We start from the raw sequence: 18,252 nt of genomic DNA, 5'->3' as shown, positions 1-18,252 counted from the left end.
AATCTCTGAAAAACAACAAAATCTCTGAAAAACTATCACTCATGAGGTTGTGGAATTTAGAATAATTACAAGATTTCTGGAAAGGAGTGAATAGAATAACTATATAATATCTTGTGAAAATTAAAATCCACAACGTTATGAGAGCTAGCGAGTGTTGTTTCGTATGTGTAATTTGGATCTTTCACTTTTTCAATGACGCATTTGTTCTTGATAAGACTACAACTTCTGACGTCATTGTTACTTCTTGTAATTGCAGTTTGACTCTAACCATGGTCAACCTCGTTGCATTGATCTCTTGAGGCGATAATTATTCTACTTATGACATCATAGTTTTGTTAGGTATGTAGTTGAGAATGGAAGTCTATATAGTTGTATCTCTATAGACTATAGTTATAGGCTATCTTGACATTCTTGCTGTGTTACATATTGCCACTTCCCAGAATAAATATCTGTATTTATACATTGATTTAACGTCTTACAACGACAATGATTAAAAGATTAATACAGATTGCTCTAACCCTTTTACTTTCGTTTGCCTTTCCCGACTGTTCAAAGATAAATTAAACCATATTAGATACTTTCAGATAGGACTGTTGGCTGTTTTCATGTAATTTGCTCGTTTATAAATTTATCCTTGGTTGCCACATTCTTGGCTTGGGTGATGCAATCAAAACTGACGCACAAATAAATTGTCCACGCAATAGATTGAGTTTCGCTTTTTGAAGCATAATCGCTGCTTACTTCACAATGTAGATATTTACGACCTGTTTTAGCCTGATGCTGGAAGTTCGCTTTGGTAAAAGCGAATGATTGGTAGAGATACATTCTCCCAACGTCATCACATAAAGCTTATGATGCTGCTTAGCTTGCAATGACAAATTGTGAAGCTTTCAGTAGAATCCAGGAATAGAAGCCTACAAAACTATAGCAAATATATTGCCTAGCACGTCACTTCAATCCATAGTCTACCCTCAACCTGTATAACATCTTCCACTCAAACACAGTTGAACTTATAGTCCCAAGCAAATGACGAAGAAAGAACTTTGTCATTTGGTTTATGGTTGTAAATAATCGTCATTGCTTTCATGAAAAATCCCATCATTGAAATATGGAGGAATTTAGGGTCAATTGTGAAACAACTTCATCTGATGTTCAATTTGTTCATCAAACAAACTTGCCTGAACAATGTCCAACAATTTATTGAATCAGTGTTTGCAGAAATGCTCTTTAAAGTTTAAACGGTAAATAATTTTCTGTAAGTTGAATGAAGAAACCACTTATCCCTGTGCAAGTACCAGGGTTGCTTTGTTAATTATTACCAGCGTGGTTTATTTGATATAGCAACAACATGTTAGTTCCTCTCTTATATTACGATACAGCTACAATACAATACAAGACTAGGGTTGCTTTGTTAATTATTACCAGTGTGGATTATTTGATATAGTAACAACATGTTGGTTCCTTTCTTATGATACAATAAAGCGACAAAAGCGTATTGCTCTGTAAACATACAAAAAAATGAATTTGTGTAGCTTTTATGTAAGAGGACGTTAATTTGAATTTGAATTATACCTCCAACTTTCAAATAATTTTGTGCAGCTTTTTTGAAAGGAATTTTCGAACACAACCGCATGTTGCAAATAGTCGCAAACAGCTTTTATCATCTCACTTCATCATAAAACACGTTAAAAGCGTTAAAACGAAAATCCAGCAGATAGTTTATATTAAATAAACCAAGAGCAGCCTACTGCACTAAACTGATGCAAAATTATTGATTAATGTTTCGTATGTGACGTCATTAGTGACCACATATCATTCTTAGCAAAGTAGAAGATACACTGTTCTTCTTTGATAAGAATGATATGTAGCGACTAACTAAACCATCCTTGTGTGCCGAAAGCTTCATGATTCTAAGGCAACAAGTATGTTGAGAGATTGGATTGTTACCCAAGAGCCAGAAATTTGAACTATTGTAATGAATGGAGATTAACAATATTAAATCACATTTAGCTTGAAGCTGCTTCAAGTTCCTGATTTCAAATCCACGATCAAACTTTTCCTTCCGTCAGATGATACAAGTTAGTTAACACCAACACCACCTTGCGGTCATGGGTCATGTTGCTTGTAAATTGTTGCACAAGGAAGATTGAAATATACCCAATAGTCATAGCTGGGGAGATGTGGAACCCATGGATACAGTGGTACCAACAGAAGATCGGATTATTTAGTACCCTCTAAAATGTAAAAAAAAAATTCGATTAGGTAACACCAATTCTATAACTATCTCAAACCAAAACCAGAATAGAGGAAATTTCTTTCTTTTTTGACAGTGAATAGCATTTGTCAAATTTCATAGGTGAAAACAAGTTTTTGCTGCCTGTATGTAAGGAATTTTCTTTAGTCCGAGTAAACATAATTGTTATATGGTATATTATCCCATAAGTTGTGGCGCATTGAAAAGTAAAAGTATTAGGTTTCAAAATAAGTTCAGCCCACTCAAGCTGACATTTCACAAGTTTAAATGTTGTTTTTTTCATTTATTGACTATGTTGGACCAATGGTACAGGCTATTTCCAAAAGTTTTATCGGACACTTGTCTTTTAGGTTGTGCTGCTTTTAAGCCAAAGAAATCCAAAAAGGTCTTTTCTAAACAACAATTGCAGAAAACTATAACCGATATCTTTTCAAATACAATAAGCCGAAGTCTGCATTGTGCGTTTATTTATTTCTTTTTGTACGTCTTTTATTTATTCTACAATTTTGGTAAAGAGGTCACTTTCTTCAACCACAGACATATACAACCAAGCAACCACACGGCATTTAACATAATCCATTAAAATTGAACATAAACTATAAGCTACAAACGTTTTCGGCCATACACACATTAGCCCTTATCAAGTAACAAAAAAAAAAATAACTGCTTATCATATCTACACTGAAAATGAATAACTGATCTAAACACTGAATTGAAATTTTTGAATTGAATTTGAATTGAATTTTTATTTATTCATGCTTTACTTTTTATTTTTACTTATAATACTCAAAAATAAGGCTTGAAATGTGGCTCTCCTGTGGTGTTTGCTAATTATGTTTTGCAAATGATACAAAAACTTAAAATGCCATATTGGGTGTTTTACAGGAGTGTTTAAATACTGTTCCAAAGGTCCCATTGGGTGTTCCATTGGTAACACATGCATGGGACCTTTGAAACCATTGACAACTTTTTAAACGTTTATTGTCTTACATTATTAAAATAAAAACATTGAAATTTAATTAGTTGTGGAGATAGGTCAGTCCCACAATAATGTAGAAAAAAACTAAGAAATTTTAAGCTAATTTGCAAACATTGGAACCAATTAAGAAAAACGTTTCATGGGTCCCACACTTTCCATAGTAGTAAAGTGTCTTCGTCCAGCAATGTTCTCTTGCACCATCCATGCTTATGTTTCTAGTCTTTCCTCTGCAGCCCACGTATATTTTACTCTTTTTCTTTCTCGTTTCATACAACTGCATGTATATCTGAAGCACATAATTATTTATGACGTAATACTCGGCTAGGTTGTAGACAACTTGGCATAGTGACGTAAGTATTATCAACATAAACATCAATGACATCATTACAACCCCGAACTTGTATAAGTTTCACCAACTGTGTTGTGTTAAACCTGGTTCAGATTCTTGAAGAAGATTTGAGCGCCGAATTGCAACAGCGCATCGATCTGAAAAGAACAAGTACAATGCGCATGCGCAGTTAATGTCGCTGTTGTGAAGCAAGTTACTTCTGACGTAATAACAACGGCGGATTGCATCAGACTTATGATATATTTGAATCACTGATGTTGCAAGTTCAACCCTACCGAGCGCCAATACTAGACACTGCTTCAAACACTCAAAATAAACCGAATAATTACAGCGTGGAACAAAACATATGATTTATTTATACCTGGAAGCATACAAAACTAACGCAGCAAATATATTGCTTAGTGCAGCCATGGACATGTTGCGTCGGTTCCCAAAATTTTGTCGACGCCCTTTGAAAATTTATAAATTGTCGAGGCGGGTAATTAATTCAACATTTTGCAAATTTTTACTGTTTAGCGTTTTTAATTTTCAGCCACACAAAAATCCGCGTAACACCATCTGCTGTTCGGCAAAAACTTTTTGCTTTGCATAATGGGAAATGGGCCTAGAAAGCGCATCTGACTTTATCTGAGTAAACGTATCATTGTGACATTGACAATGATATTGTTTTGAGGTTCTATTACTCAATAAACAGAAGGAAAGAAATATGTTTTTTGTTTCAATTCAAACACATGAATCGTGCGTTAACTTACAAATACAGTAGTAGGCTAAGTGTGTGCCTGTTAATCATTGTGAGTTTGTGAACCGCTGGCCTCGTGTATCACCCAATCTGTAGTCTACCTTTAACACATACCACATTCTCCAATCAAACACAATCGAACTTATACTCCAAAGCAAATGAAGAAGAACGAATTTTGTTATGTGGTTTGTGGTTGTAAATAATCTTTATTGCTTTTGTGAAAATGTCCTGGAATCATGAAAATATGGAGGCATGTATGGTCAACTGATGTCAGTTTTGTGAAATAATTTAAACTGATGTTTAATTTTATTCATCAAACAAACTTGTCTGAACAATGTCCAACGATTTATTGAACTAGTGTTTGCTGAAATGCTCTTTAAAGTTTAAAAGGTAAATAGTTTTCCTTCAAAGTTGAATGAAATAACCACTTATCCCAGTGCAAGTACCAGGGTTGCTTTGTTAATTATTACCAGCGTGGTTTAGTTGATATAGCAACAACATGTTGGTTCCCTCTCGTATGTTACGTAAAGTGTATTATTCTGCAAACAAAAAAATTAATGATTTTGTGTAGCTTTTATGCAGGGTGACGATAATTTCAATTTGAACTTTAGCTCTAATTTTCGACCACAACTACATGTTGCAAAACTGCCGCAAACAGTTTTTCTCGTCTCACTTTATCATAAAACACGTTAAAAGGATGCAGAACTGCAAATGGTTTATATTAAAGAAACCAAGAGTAGCCTAACAAATGAAATTATTCGTTTACACTTTACACAGTCATTTCTACGTCGTTGTAGAAAACACCTTCTCACTCGATGAAACTTATTGTTGCGCATCTTTCATAAACACGACCACTTGAAAATGCGAGTCATTGAGTCCTGCCCGATTTGGCTTCAGCGCGTTATTTTAAATGGAGAAAAGTCTCTCCACTGCAGCACTGGAAGGAATGGTGCATGGTGTTATACTTAATAAACACATGTTTTAAATTGGCACTGGGAAAGATCAAGGACTTGCTTCTGTCTGAAAAAAAGCTTCCACAATTGACTTTTCTTTCGTTCTGACATTTCATGCGATGGTGCCAACACACCAAAACATTCATCTTTAGAGTCGTGACTGGTGTTGGTATCAACGTGACTTGATGTTTATTGCAATAATCGAATCATATCTGGCTTGGTTTTGGTTCGCATTGTTTAAAAACAAATTCAAAACACGTGTCATTTTTTGTTTTAAATTGAAAAAAAGCGGGTAGCCGGAGTGCGACTGAAAGACATCTAGCGCCTATCCGCTACAGCTACATTTGAAAAAAGTAGTGCCACTACTGCAGCCGCTACTCCAACAAAAATATAGCGGCGCTACCGCTACTTCTACGAAGGAAGTAGCGCGCTTATGCCCACCTCTGTTCGCAAGTGCCGGTATTTCAAACTATTGTAATGAATGGACATTCGTAATTTTAAATCACATTTGACTTGAAACTGCTTCAATTTCCTGATTTCAAATCCACGATCAAACTTTTCCTTCTTCTATGATACAAGTTAGTGAACACCAACACCACCTTGCGGTTAATAAAATATGGGTCATGTTGCATGTAAATTGAGATGTACTCACTTCTCATAGTAATATTCAGAGCCATAGCAACGGCCCTCCGTACCCTTCGATCGGATGGGGCCCCTCTGCCGAAGTTTTTGGAAGACTATCGAAATACAGGATATAACTACGTGGTCACAAATTCACGCGAACTAGCATATAGCTTATTGGTATTGAGCAGGTGTTACAAAAAACACGGTGCGACGAAGGAAGAGAATGTTTGGGTACGAATGTGCTGACGATTCGAGTCGTCTTTCTGCTGAAGAAAAATTCAAAATTCAATTTTTTTCTTGTTCTCACTGATCAGGCATATCTTCTCCAACGGTGTTCCCTTACACCACTTATGCTTATGTATGTGTATATCCTTTTCATACAACTGCATCATGCATGCATATCTGAAGCAAATAATTATTTATGACGTGATAGTAGGTTTGGTTGTGGACAATTTGACAGAGTGACGTAAGCATTATCAACATAAACATCAATAACATCATTACAACCCCGAACTGGTATAAGTTTCACCGACTGTGTTGTGTTAAACCTGGTTCAGATTCTTGAAGAAGATTTGAGCGTCGAATTGCAACAGCGCATCGATAGCAGATGCACTAATACAGTGCACATGCGCAGTGTAAAATGTCGCACTAATGCAGTGTGTAATAAAACACATTTAGTTTATTTAGTAAACACAAACTTAACACTGTGGAACATAAAATAGAACGACAATAAAAGATGCGCTCATACTACACAGCATGCAACGCTTCCTAACCACTGCACTACAATGTGAGTAGCAGACTCATCCAGTAAGCAGAGTCACGCAGCAATCAACCAGCCTGAAGCAAAGTAAAGGAAACACAGTAGCAATAATAGTGACGCAATAATAACGTAATTTCACAACATTCTTTTCTACAAACGAATGAGAGCAAATACAGAATTACAGAAAGATAACTAGACATTTACATATAAGGTACAACTCCATATCGATCTACTCCTTTTCGAACCCGAGTAGATCGACGCGGTTCTTAAATTAATCCTTTGGAGCATGCAGGCTGAGGATTGTTGGAGGGTTGATATGCTGGTTCGTTTAACCGTATCTGTCACTGCTTCCTTTTGGCGTCAAGAATTACTGGCCGAGACCATCAGGTCTACGTCTCTCTTATTGCTAATTACTCCGTCGGCTTATATCAAATAACAACGGGAAAAAGTATGCCGTTGGTCAAAAGCCTTATCTATCACTTCAATCAATTTATTTCGCAAAATATATTCGTGATTGTGTGTTTTAGGTAGAAAAGGTGATAAAGACTCGGTTTTTGACCTATTTTCGCCATTTCTTGGTCAAATTTCCCAGTTCACATTTTATTTTGAAAGTCCTCTTGCATAGAACACAGAATTTCATCAATTTTGTTTTTCCGTTTCTGTGCAAGCAGTATTCCATACACTTTTTGCACTACAAAGCAATTTGCGCAAATAATAAATTACCTTCCTAATTGATGTCTGCCAGCAAAGAATGACTCATATCGCGTCAAAGACCAACTCCCTACCCAGACAGAAAAATCGACGTTGAATCAATGTAAAAATGACGGATTTTGCTGCCTGGGTAGAGAATGGAATTTTAGCGCCGTCGTGTTATGACTGACAGACACAAAATGAAACCGCACGCTAAGAGTAAATTGGCATTCAAGCTATTGAATATCAAGAAATTTCTTGCATTTTATAACTGGCTGTGACAAAAGGTTTATTTTGAACTTCACAATTATCCGATACCAACATAATCGGGATTAAAAGTTGGGGCAAGAAAAAAAAGTAAAAGTTAAGAAATCTCAGGTTTCTAGCGTCACTGCTTCTGTGTGAAATTGCTGAATTAGCAGAGGGCGAGACCATAAGGTCTACGCCAGTGACAGATACGGTTAAAACATTGGGGTGCTCTTCGGTAGGGCCGTTGTCAACAGAGTGATTGTCACTTTGACCAACACTCGTACCGCTGGGGGAAATGCTTTCATTCAGGGCAGGCTCTTCCATTCTCGGGGCAATGTCAGCCAAAGAAACAGTTGCTTCACATCCACTTGGCAACCGGACCACGGCATAATTCGGTGTAGTGTGTACCACATCAACCTCGTCCACTACCACGTCGTATTTGCTGTTGCGGACATGACGTTTGAGATAAGCGTACTACTTAAAGGGGACCTGAAATGAAAATTGAAAATTTTTTTGGTGATACTTTAGTGTTTAATTGATAAATCTCTTTGTTTGGTAAGTATAACTAATGGAAAATCGGCCACCGGATGGCGCTATGTGTCTTGTGACGTCATCGGAAGGCAGCCGAGTTAACAGCTTCACGCATTTGCTTTGGAAACGTCGCATAGGTCATTATTGAGTGTAATAGAAGATCAGCACAAACAAGATGTCTGAAACTAGACAAGGATTTCTCTTGGAACCAAAACGACGGCGACTTGACAGCGAAGAACATCATCCGCCCGGTTAGCTCAGTGGTTACGCGCCTGGCTCGAGATCACGCCGCGCTGGTTGACTCTCGGGGTGTGCGTTTGAGCAACGCATTTCAGAACTGCTCCCCATCCAGCGGCACCTAATGGATGGAATAATCCAGGCAACAAGACTTCAACAATCGGAAAACTTTACTCTGCCAACCTCGGTAATCGGCCCTGCGTCAAGAGACTCTACAAGTTGCGAAACTACCAGGAATAACCCATCAAGGCTTTGTCAGTCCGAAGATAAAGATTCAAAATCAAACCATCATTCTGATTCGTGCTCTGACAACACTAGTTCGGACAGCAGTCGTATAGAAAATTCGCATTGATATTGGCCAAGGGTGGGCAATATGAGGCCCGCGGCCCGCATTTGGCTCTTTTTCATTTTTTGTCCGGCCCTTCATCTTCTTCCAGCTATTTTTCCCCAAATAAGGCTATTTTCATCTCGATTTTGAAGTGTTGTTGCCAGGAAATTATTCCATTCACTAGGTGTTGCTGAATGGAGAGCAGCCCTGAAATGCGTTGCTCAAGCGCACACCCCGAGAAACAAACTTGCACCGGGAGCGTATAACCACTGAACTAAGGGGGCATCAGAAGTTTATCTGACGTATGCGTAAATAGGAGACGTAAGCTACGAGCAATGACGAAAATAACCCTCTCAGCAACTGACTTCGACGCTGCTGCCTCAACCAAGTTGTAATTTTATAGTATGTACTTTAGGTTATCTAATTATCGTATTTTGAGATAAAGTATTGTCTTCATGAAGTTCCTTCCTCTCGTCAAAGGTTGGAGGCAATGAAGCGCCACGCTTCTCTGTTGTGAGATTTTTCTTTTGCAGTTTTATAATCAAGTTCTGACCAGTGTTTAATATCATTAGTCCAATTCTTGGTGGTCTGCCCCTATTTCGTTTTCTATTCATTTTCCCTTCTGGTGATTGTCTTTGAATGGAATTAATGGAATTATTGCGAACCATTTGGCCAACATGCTTCAAGTTTCTTGTTTGTGGATCTTTCATGTTGGTTCGCATTCTAAATAGACAATAGTACATCTTCGTTTGTGATTTTATGCTTCAAAAAAATTTTAAGCATTCTTCCACATTTCAAATGCCTCAAATCGTTTTTACCAGAGATAAAGTGCAACTATCTCATAAAGCACTCATCGAGTACACGCGACTTGGTCGAGATGGAAAACATGAAAGAGCAGCTGCTGAATCGAGGACTGCCTGGTGTCGTGAATTCCTTTCATCTGTCATTGCATCTCTAATAACGTTGGACTAGATGTTGTTATAATGGGTGCAAAATATGTTCATTTGATGAGGCTACTTTGCCCGATACAGACTCTTTCAATTACAAAGGAATCTAGCACAACTTTCTAGAGGCAAATGAGATGTTTCTTTTATTTAAACGCATTTATAAATTGCACATGATCGAAAACACCAAATAAACTTGAATTACTTTCAATGACCGACGTCCACAGCGTAAGAGTGCGCTTCAAAATATCAGTTTCTTCGCCTGGTTATGAACCTACACACAACATGTTTGCAATATTTTGAAAGAACATTTGCGTCTGTCACATGGCGATCTATACTACTGGCCTTCCCAACGTGGCAACAGCCAAACAATGTGGGGGGGCTGTTAAGTTTTGGCAACTAACAGGTAGGCTTTTAGGCGTAAAAAAGGCGTCGTTGCATGAATTATTACCAACAACAAATACTTCTGGATTACAAAACGAATTTTGTAACATACTAAGTGTTTTGAAAGTTGGGTCACTCTTGATTTCGTGATGTCTTGATTCTCATGGTATTCTTAATGTAGCTATTGTCCTGCTTTCTTGCACTTATTTAATATTATTACGTCTTAGTTACGTTTTGGCACTGTATTTACAATTTTTAAGCTAAAAAACATTACTTGACCAATGAAAATTGCTGATTGTATGTTGTAACACTTATCTCAGTTGGCAAATTTTATTTTCGTATAGGCCCCCACATTATTTGGCTGTTGCCACGTTGGGAAGGCCAGCAGTATAGATCGCCATGGTCTGTCAACAATTATGATCTTCGATCGGTTAAATGAACGAAGCTTCATAAAACCGACATCAATGGTAAGAAACAAGTTGAGGATGATTGGGAGTTTGGTTCATACTGGAAGATATTCCTGGACAACATGACGTATGAGACAACTTTGTTATTCCGAATAGGAAAGTTTTCTATTGAATGATAGAAGCGCATTGACAAATAATTTCGTTGCTTCAAATTTGCATGGTCGTAAATACAGTCAAGCATTTGTAAAGTCAATTTCGCTACAGCAACTAAAATGAAGCTCAATTGAAAGAATTTCCTACAATAAAGTCCAGAAAGCTAAACGCTAACAAGTAAAAATTCTTGCACTGAAGACAATGAGCTCCTAATGAAAGGTCAATATTTTCTCAGTGTAAAGCTCGCAAACCCACGTACTGGCCAAGCTCATGGCATGATGTGTGGGGACAAGATGTTGTACAGTGGTGTCGAGATTATGCGAGAACGACCAATAGACAACCCAGCAACTCACTGTCTTTGGGAGACAAGTTTTGCAGACTCCATTAGAGGTTTGATGTGAATCGTGGGAACATGTCCGTAGCTGCTCACATTGAATGCGCTGATTTCATTGGCAACTTCATCAACCACCACAAATATATATCACGCATGTTACCGCAAGGAGGAAGGTCTGTTATGCATCATCCATGTTGGCATTTCTCACTCACTACTTATGCAACTACACAAGTTATCATAAAATTTTGATAAATATAATCTTTGAATCTGGGTTTAAAAACTTGCAAAATCCATAAACTAATGTAGAATAATTCCCATGCCAACTAATACGAGCAATCAAGAAAATGCTGCTACGCTAGGCGGAGATAGAGAGCCGATGATTGATGTCACTTTTGTCATGGAGGTCACTATGACGTAACCACTTCATCACCGGTAGCTGGTGACATAACAGTAACTTGATTGCGTCATAATATGCAAGAGAACGATTGCAGAGCAGCACGATGAGGTCATATGAGGCCAACCGAATGCAAGTAGAAGCCGACAGCGGCCAGTGTGACGACACACAGGAGCAGCACGAGCCACAGTGATAATAATGCTGAAAAAGAGAAACCTGGTTTTAATACGTAGTCATTGGTAATTTATAGCTCGCCTTAAAACCACAAATACACTCAGCACGGTTTCATCAAACGTTTGCAGTGGATCATAGAGACCACCATATCTACTGAATCAACTGAATCAGTTGAATCAACTGAATCAGTTCAAAGTTTATATTAAATCGAGCAAGAACCAAATGATATTGCAAGACATGTAGTCAAGTTGTTTGCTGTGGTTTAACACCGTTAATTACAAGCTTTGTTTTGTAATTATGACGTCACAATCACTCACATCTCGATGAGAGCGTTGTCATCTTGCAGGTGCAGTCGGCCGACACCGAAACCAACGCCGCATCACAATCGCCGCCCACCGCATCTCTGACGCGTTTGCTCTCGTGCGCGAACGACAGTGACGTCACAAATATAGTGTGGAGGTTCTTGACCCGATGAGCGCACTGCAGACAACAATGGGAGGTTGCTATGGTGGATGACGTGAACAAGTATAACCCGCACATGCGGCTTTGTGGTTGCAACGAAGTGTAAGTTAGTTCTTTCAGAACTTTGCTCTGATTGGTCATTTCTCCAGGGCACCAATGACATCACGGGGAAGGATGGGACCAGTTTTCAGATGAAATAAAAAACTTTGCCTGGACTCAAATTAGCAAAAACACATAGAAAACTATGAACACCTCGACAACAAAAAAATCTGGTTTATTTTGATAAGAAACTTGCAATCCAGTTGGTTGGTTGGTTGGTCATAAACCATAAAAGCTTAAAATAGAAGCGAACTGAATTTAAAGACCAAACATGAAGCCAAGAAACGGGTCTCACCACAAGACAAAAAAAATTACAGCTAGTGGTTTCATGCGTAGCAAATATCATGACGGTAGATGGTAGCAGAGTTCTTCTAGCCTCGCTTTGGAATATTGTTTTCTGCTGTCAAGGGAGGACAATTGGACACCATTTCTAACATCAATACTTCTTTCTATCCTACTTTTTCTGGTACAAACAATCCATTGTGACATTGAAAACTTGAAATCAATCACCACTGAGCAACTTACCTGCAAGCTGAAGGCGACATAAATAGCGACCGATCCCTCCATGAACCCAACACCCACGTATGTCCCGTCGTTACTGGAAAGAAATGAATACAAACTGTTCAGAAATCCGCAACAAAAGTAGATTGATACCGACTGCGATCGCAATGGTACAAAAAAAAATCCCTTAAATACTGGTACAAACAAGGACAAAACAAACAAACAATGGTACAGGTACAAACAAGTATGGGAACTACCAACAAGCAAACCTCGTGAAGCTGAGGTGGCGGCCGCGGCGTCAAACGAGAATACAACCATGGTTTGGTCTCTTGTGGGTCAGTCGCGGTGGTTTGCATCGTTTAGGTCTTTTGTATTGTCAGGTGGTTAACATTGTTTTACCTCACAGTGAGCGCCGAGATTGGTTCCTCTCCCGTGCTTTGTATGATGGCAGGACACAAACTCCCTGTCTTGTCGTCACGCCTGACCGCCCACTTAGTAACGCAACAATACAGTTTGTTCTTAGGGTCCTGCTTGAAAGGAGTGTGGCTGGTGAAAAGGACACTCATCTCCGGGTGATCGGGAACAAGACCAAAGCTGCAATATTGTGTTTTAAACTTAATTATTGATTAGGAAGGTTATGTCTACTCTGCGAAAAAGCAAAGTTGAAGGCGCATGTATCATAACCCAGTCCTTTTTAACATTGATCCAACGTCTGTAGACGGAGAATCAATCAAAACGAATTGATTTGCTGCGTTGGAGGATATCTTTTATAAATCAAGTGACACAAAAGTGAAACCAAAAACAATCAAAACTAGCAATTTAGGATCAAAATTCTTCCAAATTGTGAGAAGTTCCAGTTTTGATCTTGAACATACGTCATCGCTCTGGCAGTTGTGTGGCCATAGAACGTTGGTTCGATACCGAATGAAAGCATGCAGCTGAGTGTTAGAAACACAAAATGACATTCTTAAAAGATAAGCATGAAACTCGGATTGTACTCACTTCCTTCCCACTCCCAGGTTACCAACCATCAGGACTGGGTTGGAGACAGCACAATTATATCGCCACAACTTCTTCAGCTGTGACGTCACATACTAGCATTACCAGCTTTAAGGTACTCCCATCCATTAACAAACTTTCGCGATCTAGTCACAAAACCAAATCATTAAGATCATATCTCTAAGTTTTGTACCGGCAATTTCTAAAATGATAGTTCCGGGTGACCATCTCCATGTTCCAGATGGAATGAAGCTCCATTGTTTTATGACCGGTACTAGCATCCCAGACGAAAGCTTTACCGTCGCGAGATATCGTCACAATCTGCAGAAAGTAAAAAATGTTTACCTGATCCATATTACTGTGATCACCTATGCCAAGAACAGACGTTTATATTTATCATTATTTAGATCGGATAAACCACAACGCATTTTATTTAGCCTTGCACTAATCACCGGTGTCATAAAAATAGCTTTCATAGTAATATAGCGATACCACAATGCCTACTTTACAATGACTCGAAAGACTTTTGTTTAAAACGACTGAAAAAACAAAAATTCAATGAAAAAGGCTTTTATTTTAACAAACTTATGGCATTTCTTAATAAAGTGATCACTTTCCGCAAGCAAATTATGAGCCAAAGCCAGGGGGGCGAGCATTTCCAGCTAATTGTGAAAGCAATTTCTAAAAGTTGCCGATTTGCAGCCTAAACGATTATAATGCACTATTTGTGGACTCGCATGTCAGTCTGTCGCGATTGCCGTGCAAAATTCTGCGCATTATTTTATTTGGCTGTAATTGTCAACTTTTTGGAATTTAAACAAAGGTAGATTGTGCATTCGCGTAAACAGCGAAAAACCGGCAGTTTTGTTACAAAGTTGTTGATACTAACAAAAAACCGAGGGGGCTAGACATATTTCGCCCTCCTGTGTCTCAGACCCGAGTGAGCATTGCCACCCGCATAGTCGACGCCTACGGTTGAATCCATGCAAAAAAAACTGATTTGCTTGCCCAATCGTTGCTCTTTAGCAACCACGATATGTTACATTAATCCTTAACCTTTTATTAAGCTCACCTGGGAAGAATCTGGACTAATGTCTATGTTGGTGACTTCATCTTTGTGGCCATAAAAATCAAATATCTTCTCTTTGCTGGGAAGCTAAACAGCAACTATAGAGTTATGAGACTTTAGGTTCAAACATTTGCTTAATACTCCATCAACACATGACAGCAGCACCAGGCTTGTGAGCTGCACTTGATACATCAGAACAAATTATCTACATTGCCATGAGATCAGAGTGTTTGCATGTTTGACACGGCTTGAGAACATGCACCTGTGTCGTGGCAAGATACTCAATGGCACATTTAAAGATGTACATGAAAGTGTCTTCCTTGTCATCCATTTAAATGTTCAACCACCGCACAAAGCCTATACACTATACAGGAATGCAATAACTTCAAAAGAACAGTATGTATAACGTCTGATATTAAAATCAAAGCATTGAAGAGGAACAAATTGAAAAGCAAAAATTGGACAACCTTTGTAATGAAAATTGAATGAGGCTGTTCACCAGGCCTTAAATTAAATAATATGAGATGTTCTACTGGTGCAAATTCTGCACCAGTAGAACATCTCATAATATTTAATTTTGTAATGAAAATTACACACCACACCATTGCTTCAACCTTTAGTTTGAAGTTAACAAAACCACTGAAATTAATTTACTGAATTAATTTGAAATTAATGTTGTTAATTTACCTTCCATGCTCTAACATGACCATCTGAACCTCCGGAAGCAACCAACTTCCCATCATTGCTCAATTTCACAGATGTCTAAAAGAACATGGTTGGAATAAGACGTATCACTTTCTGAGTTACGATAAACTAGTCGGCGGAGTGTTATGTTTTCGAAAACAAATACATCGTCTAGGTACTAATTGAAGACTAGGTTGGCAATGTTATGTCATTAGACAAAGCAGATAAAACTATGTAATAATTCATGTCACAATACAATCAAAACCTAAGCAGTGGAACTTTGAAGCATCGAAGGATAGCTACATTTGTGCTGTCTTCAATAAATATTCACTACATCAACACATTATACAATAGTTACCTGAATTCCACCCTTGCTTAGAACTGAGTCAATTTCTTGAAGAAGTTGAAACTTACAGTCAGCAACCCCATTCACTTCTTCATTTGTTGGGGTCGTAGGAGCTTTCCTTCGCTTTGTTAAACCTCCTGAAAACATACAAATACATACCGTATGGAAAGTAAAAATTCAGCTTCATTGTTTGGTAATAACAAAGCTACAAAAATTCCAACGTTAATCTACTTGCTTTCTCAGACAACATTTAAAAATTAGAATCACTCAGTGAATATTTCAAATTGTTTCATTTCCTCAGAATGTCATTTTGAAAACATTACCTTGAAATCACCATAAGTGGACAACTATAACTCCACACTTAAGTCACCTGGATTAGTTGTGTTTGTGGATGATTGACTAGCTGGATTAGTTCGAAAGAGAGAATAGATGCAACATTTGCTTCCCATACTCAGAGCCAAGGTACATTGAACAGGAGATTCACTAGTGGTGTTCCTACCTAAAATAAAACACAAGAATCAACATCATCCAAATTCGGTTTTGTAGGTCTACCCACTAATGGGAATGGCTGATTCTTTCTTTGCAGCAATCGCCTTCACTCTTATTCTTTATCTTGTTCTGTCCATTTGCATCTTCCATCATCTTGTCCATCAAACTGTTTTTTCATAGAAGGCTGCTGCTTAGTTACGCACATTCTCTTGAACCTTAAACACTATGTGTCATATTTTACAATTTTTCACTACAAGTATGAAAAATGCCTGAAAACTCTATTTAGTATGAATTTCAATTTATTTTGACTGAGAATACAAACCAGCATCTGCAGAAGCAGCAGACAAGCTCATCACTGCATGGCAGGTAGTGTCCAGTTGGCCTATTGCCTCAGCTACACACTTTTTTCTTTTCTTTTGCAGTTCCAGTATTTCCTGAAAAATAATAAATCCAATGAAAAACTATTTGCCAAAAGAGAATGTAGACCAATTGTAACAACAAATAACAAAATTTTTATAATTTTTGGATGGATTTCGGGTGACAGATTGTTAGAGATCAATGAGCCATGATACTAGAAAGAATAAAAAGAGAAAGGTACGGTAGGCTATAGAATAGAAAGATAACATAATAGATAGAATAGAAATAAAACAAGCAACCAAAATATATTCAATAAGTCTAAGCATGGATGGAACTGATATTGAGATAGCAACTGGAAATTGTAGAAAAAGAGTAAGTTAGAAATGTAATGTTTCGCAGACTCCATGACGTCTAACTATCTCGGACAAACTGTCATAAAACAGATAACTTTACTTGAATCTCAACATGTACTCAGACTTCAACATAAACCAGCAACGTAAACGCCCACATAGCTGCGGATTGACTTATTATTGGAACTTGAGATGGAAAGACGCAACGCTGTCAAGAAAGTGTATTTAATAGCAGCCAATCAAGAGGTCATGGAAAACACATAAGGCAAAATGGGAAACACTAGGTACAAACCATGGCGACCTTTATACACAGGCCACGGCAACGTGTAGCTTAAAATTTGACTGAAGGCCAAAGTGAATTTAGCTTAAACTTCAAAATTGAAAATACATCGGCCTTCAGTCAGCCCTCCAGTTCGTACGTTGTCAAAGCCTGTGTATACAGATCGCCATGGTACAAACTTAAAAGGCAAGTTCTCAAATAAATTAAAAGTTTAAAGTCACGTTTCCAATATTACAAGAAAGTATTAGATCGATTAGATAAATCATGGGTTCTTGCAAACTAAACCAGAACTAAAAGAAAAAGTTGGTGAAGAGTGGAATCTCAATCTGATGATGCAAGCTATATTGTTAACTAACACTCATACCACAGAATTCCGAATCCCAGTTTTTGCTGCACCCCCTCCCCCAGCAATGATGAATGTTCCATTATTTAAACATTGGCAGCAGTACAAAGGATAATTAACCTTGCATAATTCACCCATTTTAACCAGGTCTACTACATTGGTTAATGGTTATCGAGATGCACAGTTTGCACACCAATCAAGCAAGGTACCAGCTACCTTAGTTACAATTACAATTTACAAATGAGCAATTTTTTTTTCACTAGACAGAGGAATGTTGCCAGATGTTTTTAGAATTTCTAGCCCAATTGCCACGTTATGCTCAGTGGCGTAACCAGATCAATTTTCCTGGGAGGAGGCAAGGAAAGGGTAAGACTTTTTCCAGTAGAGCAAAATTTGCAGTGACGTTATAAATGGAAATATAAATTACTTTAAAATTGAGGTTGACATTGATTTTTAATTCAATCAATCATTGAGTAGCTGCTTTTTTCTACTTTTTATGTTTGATTGTAATATGGACCATATGAGTCTGATGCAAATAAAAAAATAAAATAAATTTGTTTATTTGTCAGATGAATTCAATTCAAACTTAATGTTAACCTCAATTTTAAATGACTACCAAAGCTTAATTTCTTCAACTTTGGAAAGCTTTTTAGACTGGTCATGGTCTGGGAAGGGATATCTAATGAAGGGGATATGAAGGCTTTTATTACGTCTGACAATAGAAGGGCTATTGTTTATCGTAAATAATCTCTGTTTATCGTAAAATGACAATTGGTACCGATAGTAGTTT

The 18,252-nt window shown here is 37.8% G+C and overlaps 1 protein-coding gene across 1 annotated transcript; it reads right to left on the bottom strand.

The window, feature by feature from the left end:
- Positions 1-9,770: 9,770 nt before the first annotated feature.
- LOC145785499 (guanine nucleotide-exchange factor SEC12-like) lies at positions 9,771-17,630 on the bottom strand. The gene is made up of 11 exons (XM_082597150.1): positions 17,484-17,630; positions 16,455-16,566; positions 16,014-16,142; positions 15,656-15,780; positions 15,301-15,375; positions 14,617-14,700; positions 13,738-13,865; positions 12,945-13,139; positions 12,570-12,642; positions 11,801-11,963; positions 9,771-11,510 (listed from the first exon to the last, which is right to left on the bottom strand). Exons 1-11 carry the CDS (start codon positions 17,598-17,600, stop codon positions 11,422-11,424), a joined length of 1,290 nt encoding a protein of 429 aa, XP_082453276.1. The 5' UTR covers positions 17,601-17,630; the 3' UTR covers positions 9,771-11,421.
- Positions 17,631-18,252: the final 622 nt, after the last annotated feature.

The sequence above is a fragment of the Aplidium turbinatum genome, chromosome 16 (genome assembly GCF_918807975.1).
Source record: "Aplidium turbinatum chromosome 16, kaAplTurb1.1, whole genome shotgun sequence".
In the NCBI taxonomy this organism is placed as follows: domain Eukaryota; kingdom Metazoa; phylum Chordata; class Ascidiacea; order Aplousobranchia; family Polyclinidae; genus Aplidium; species Aplidium turbinatum.
This window is presented reverse-complemented; position numbering and strand designations above follow the sequence as displayed.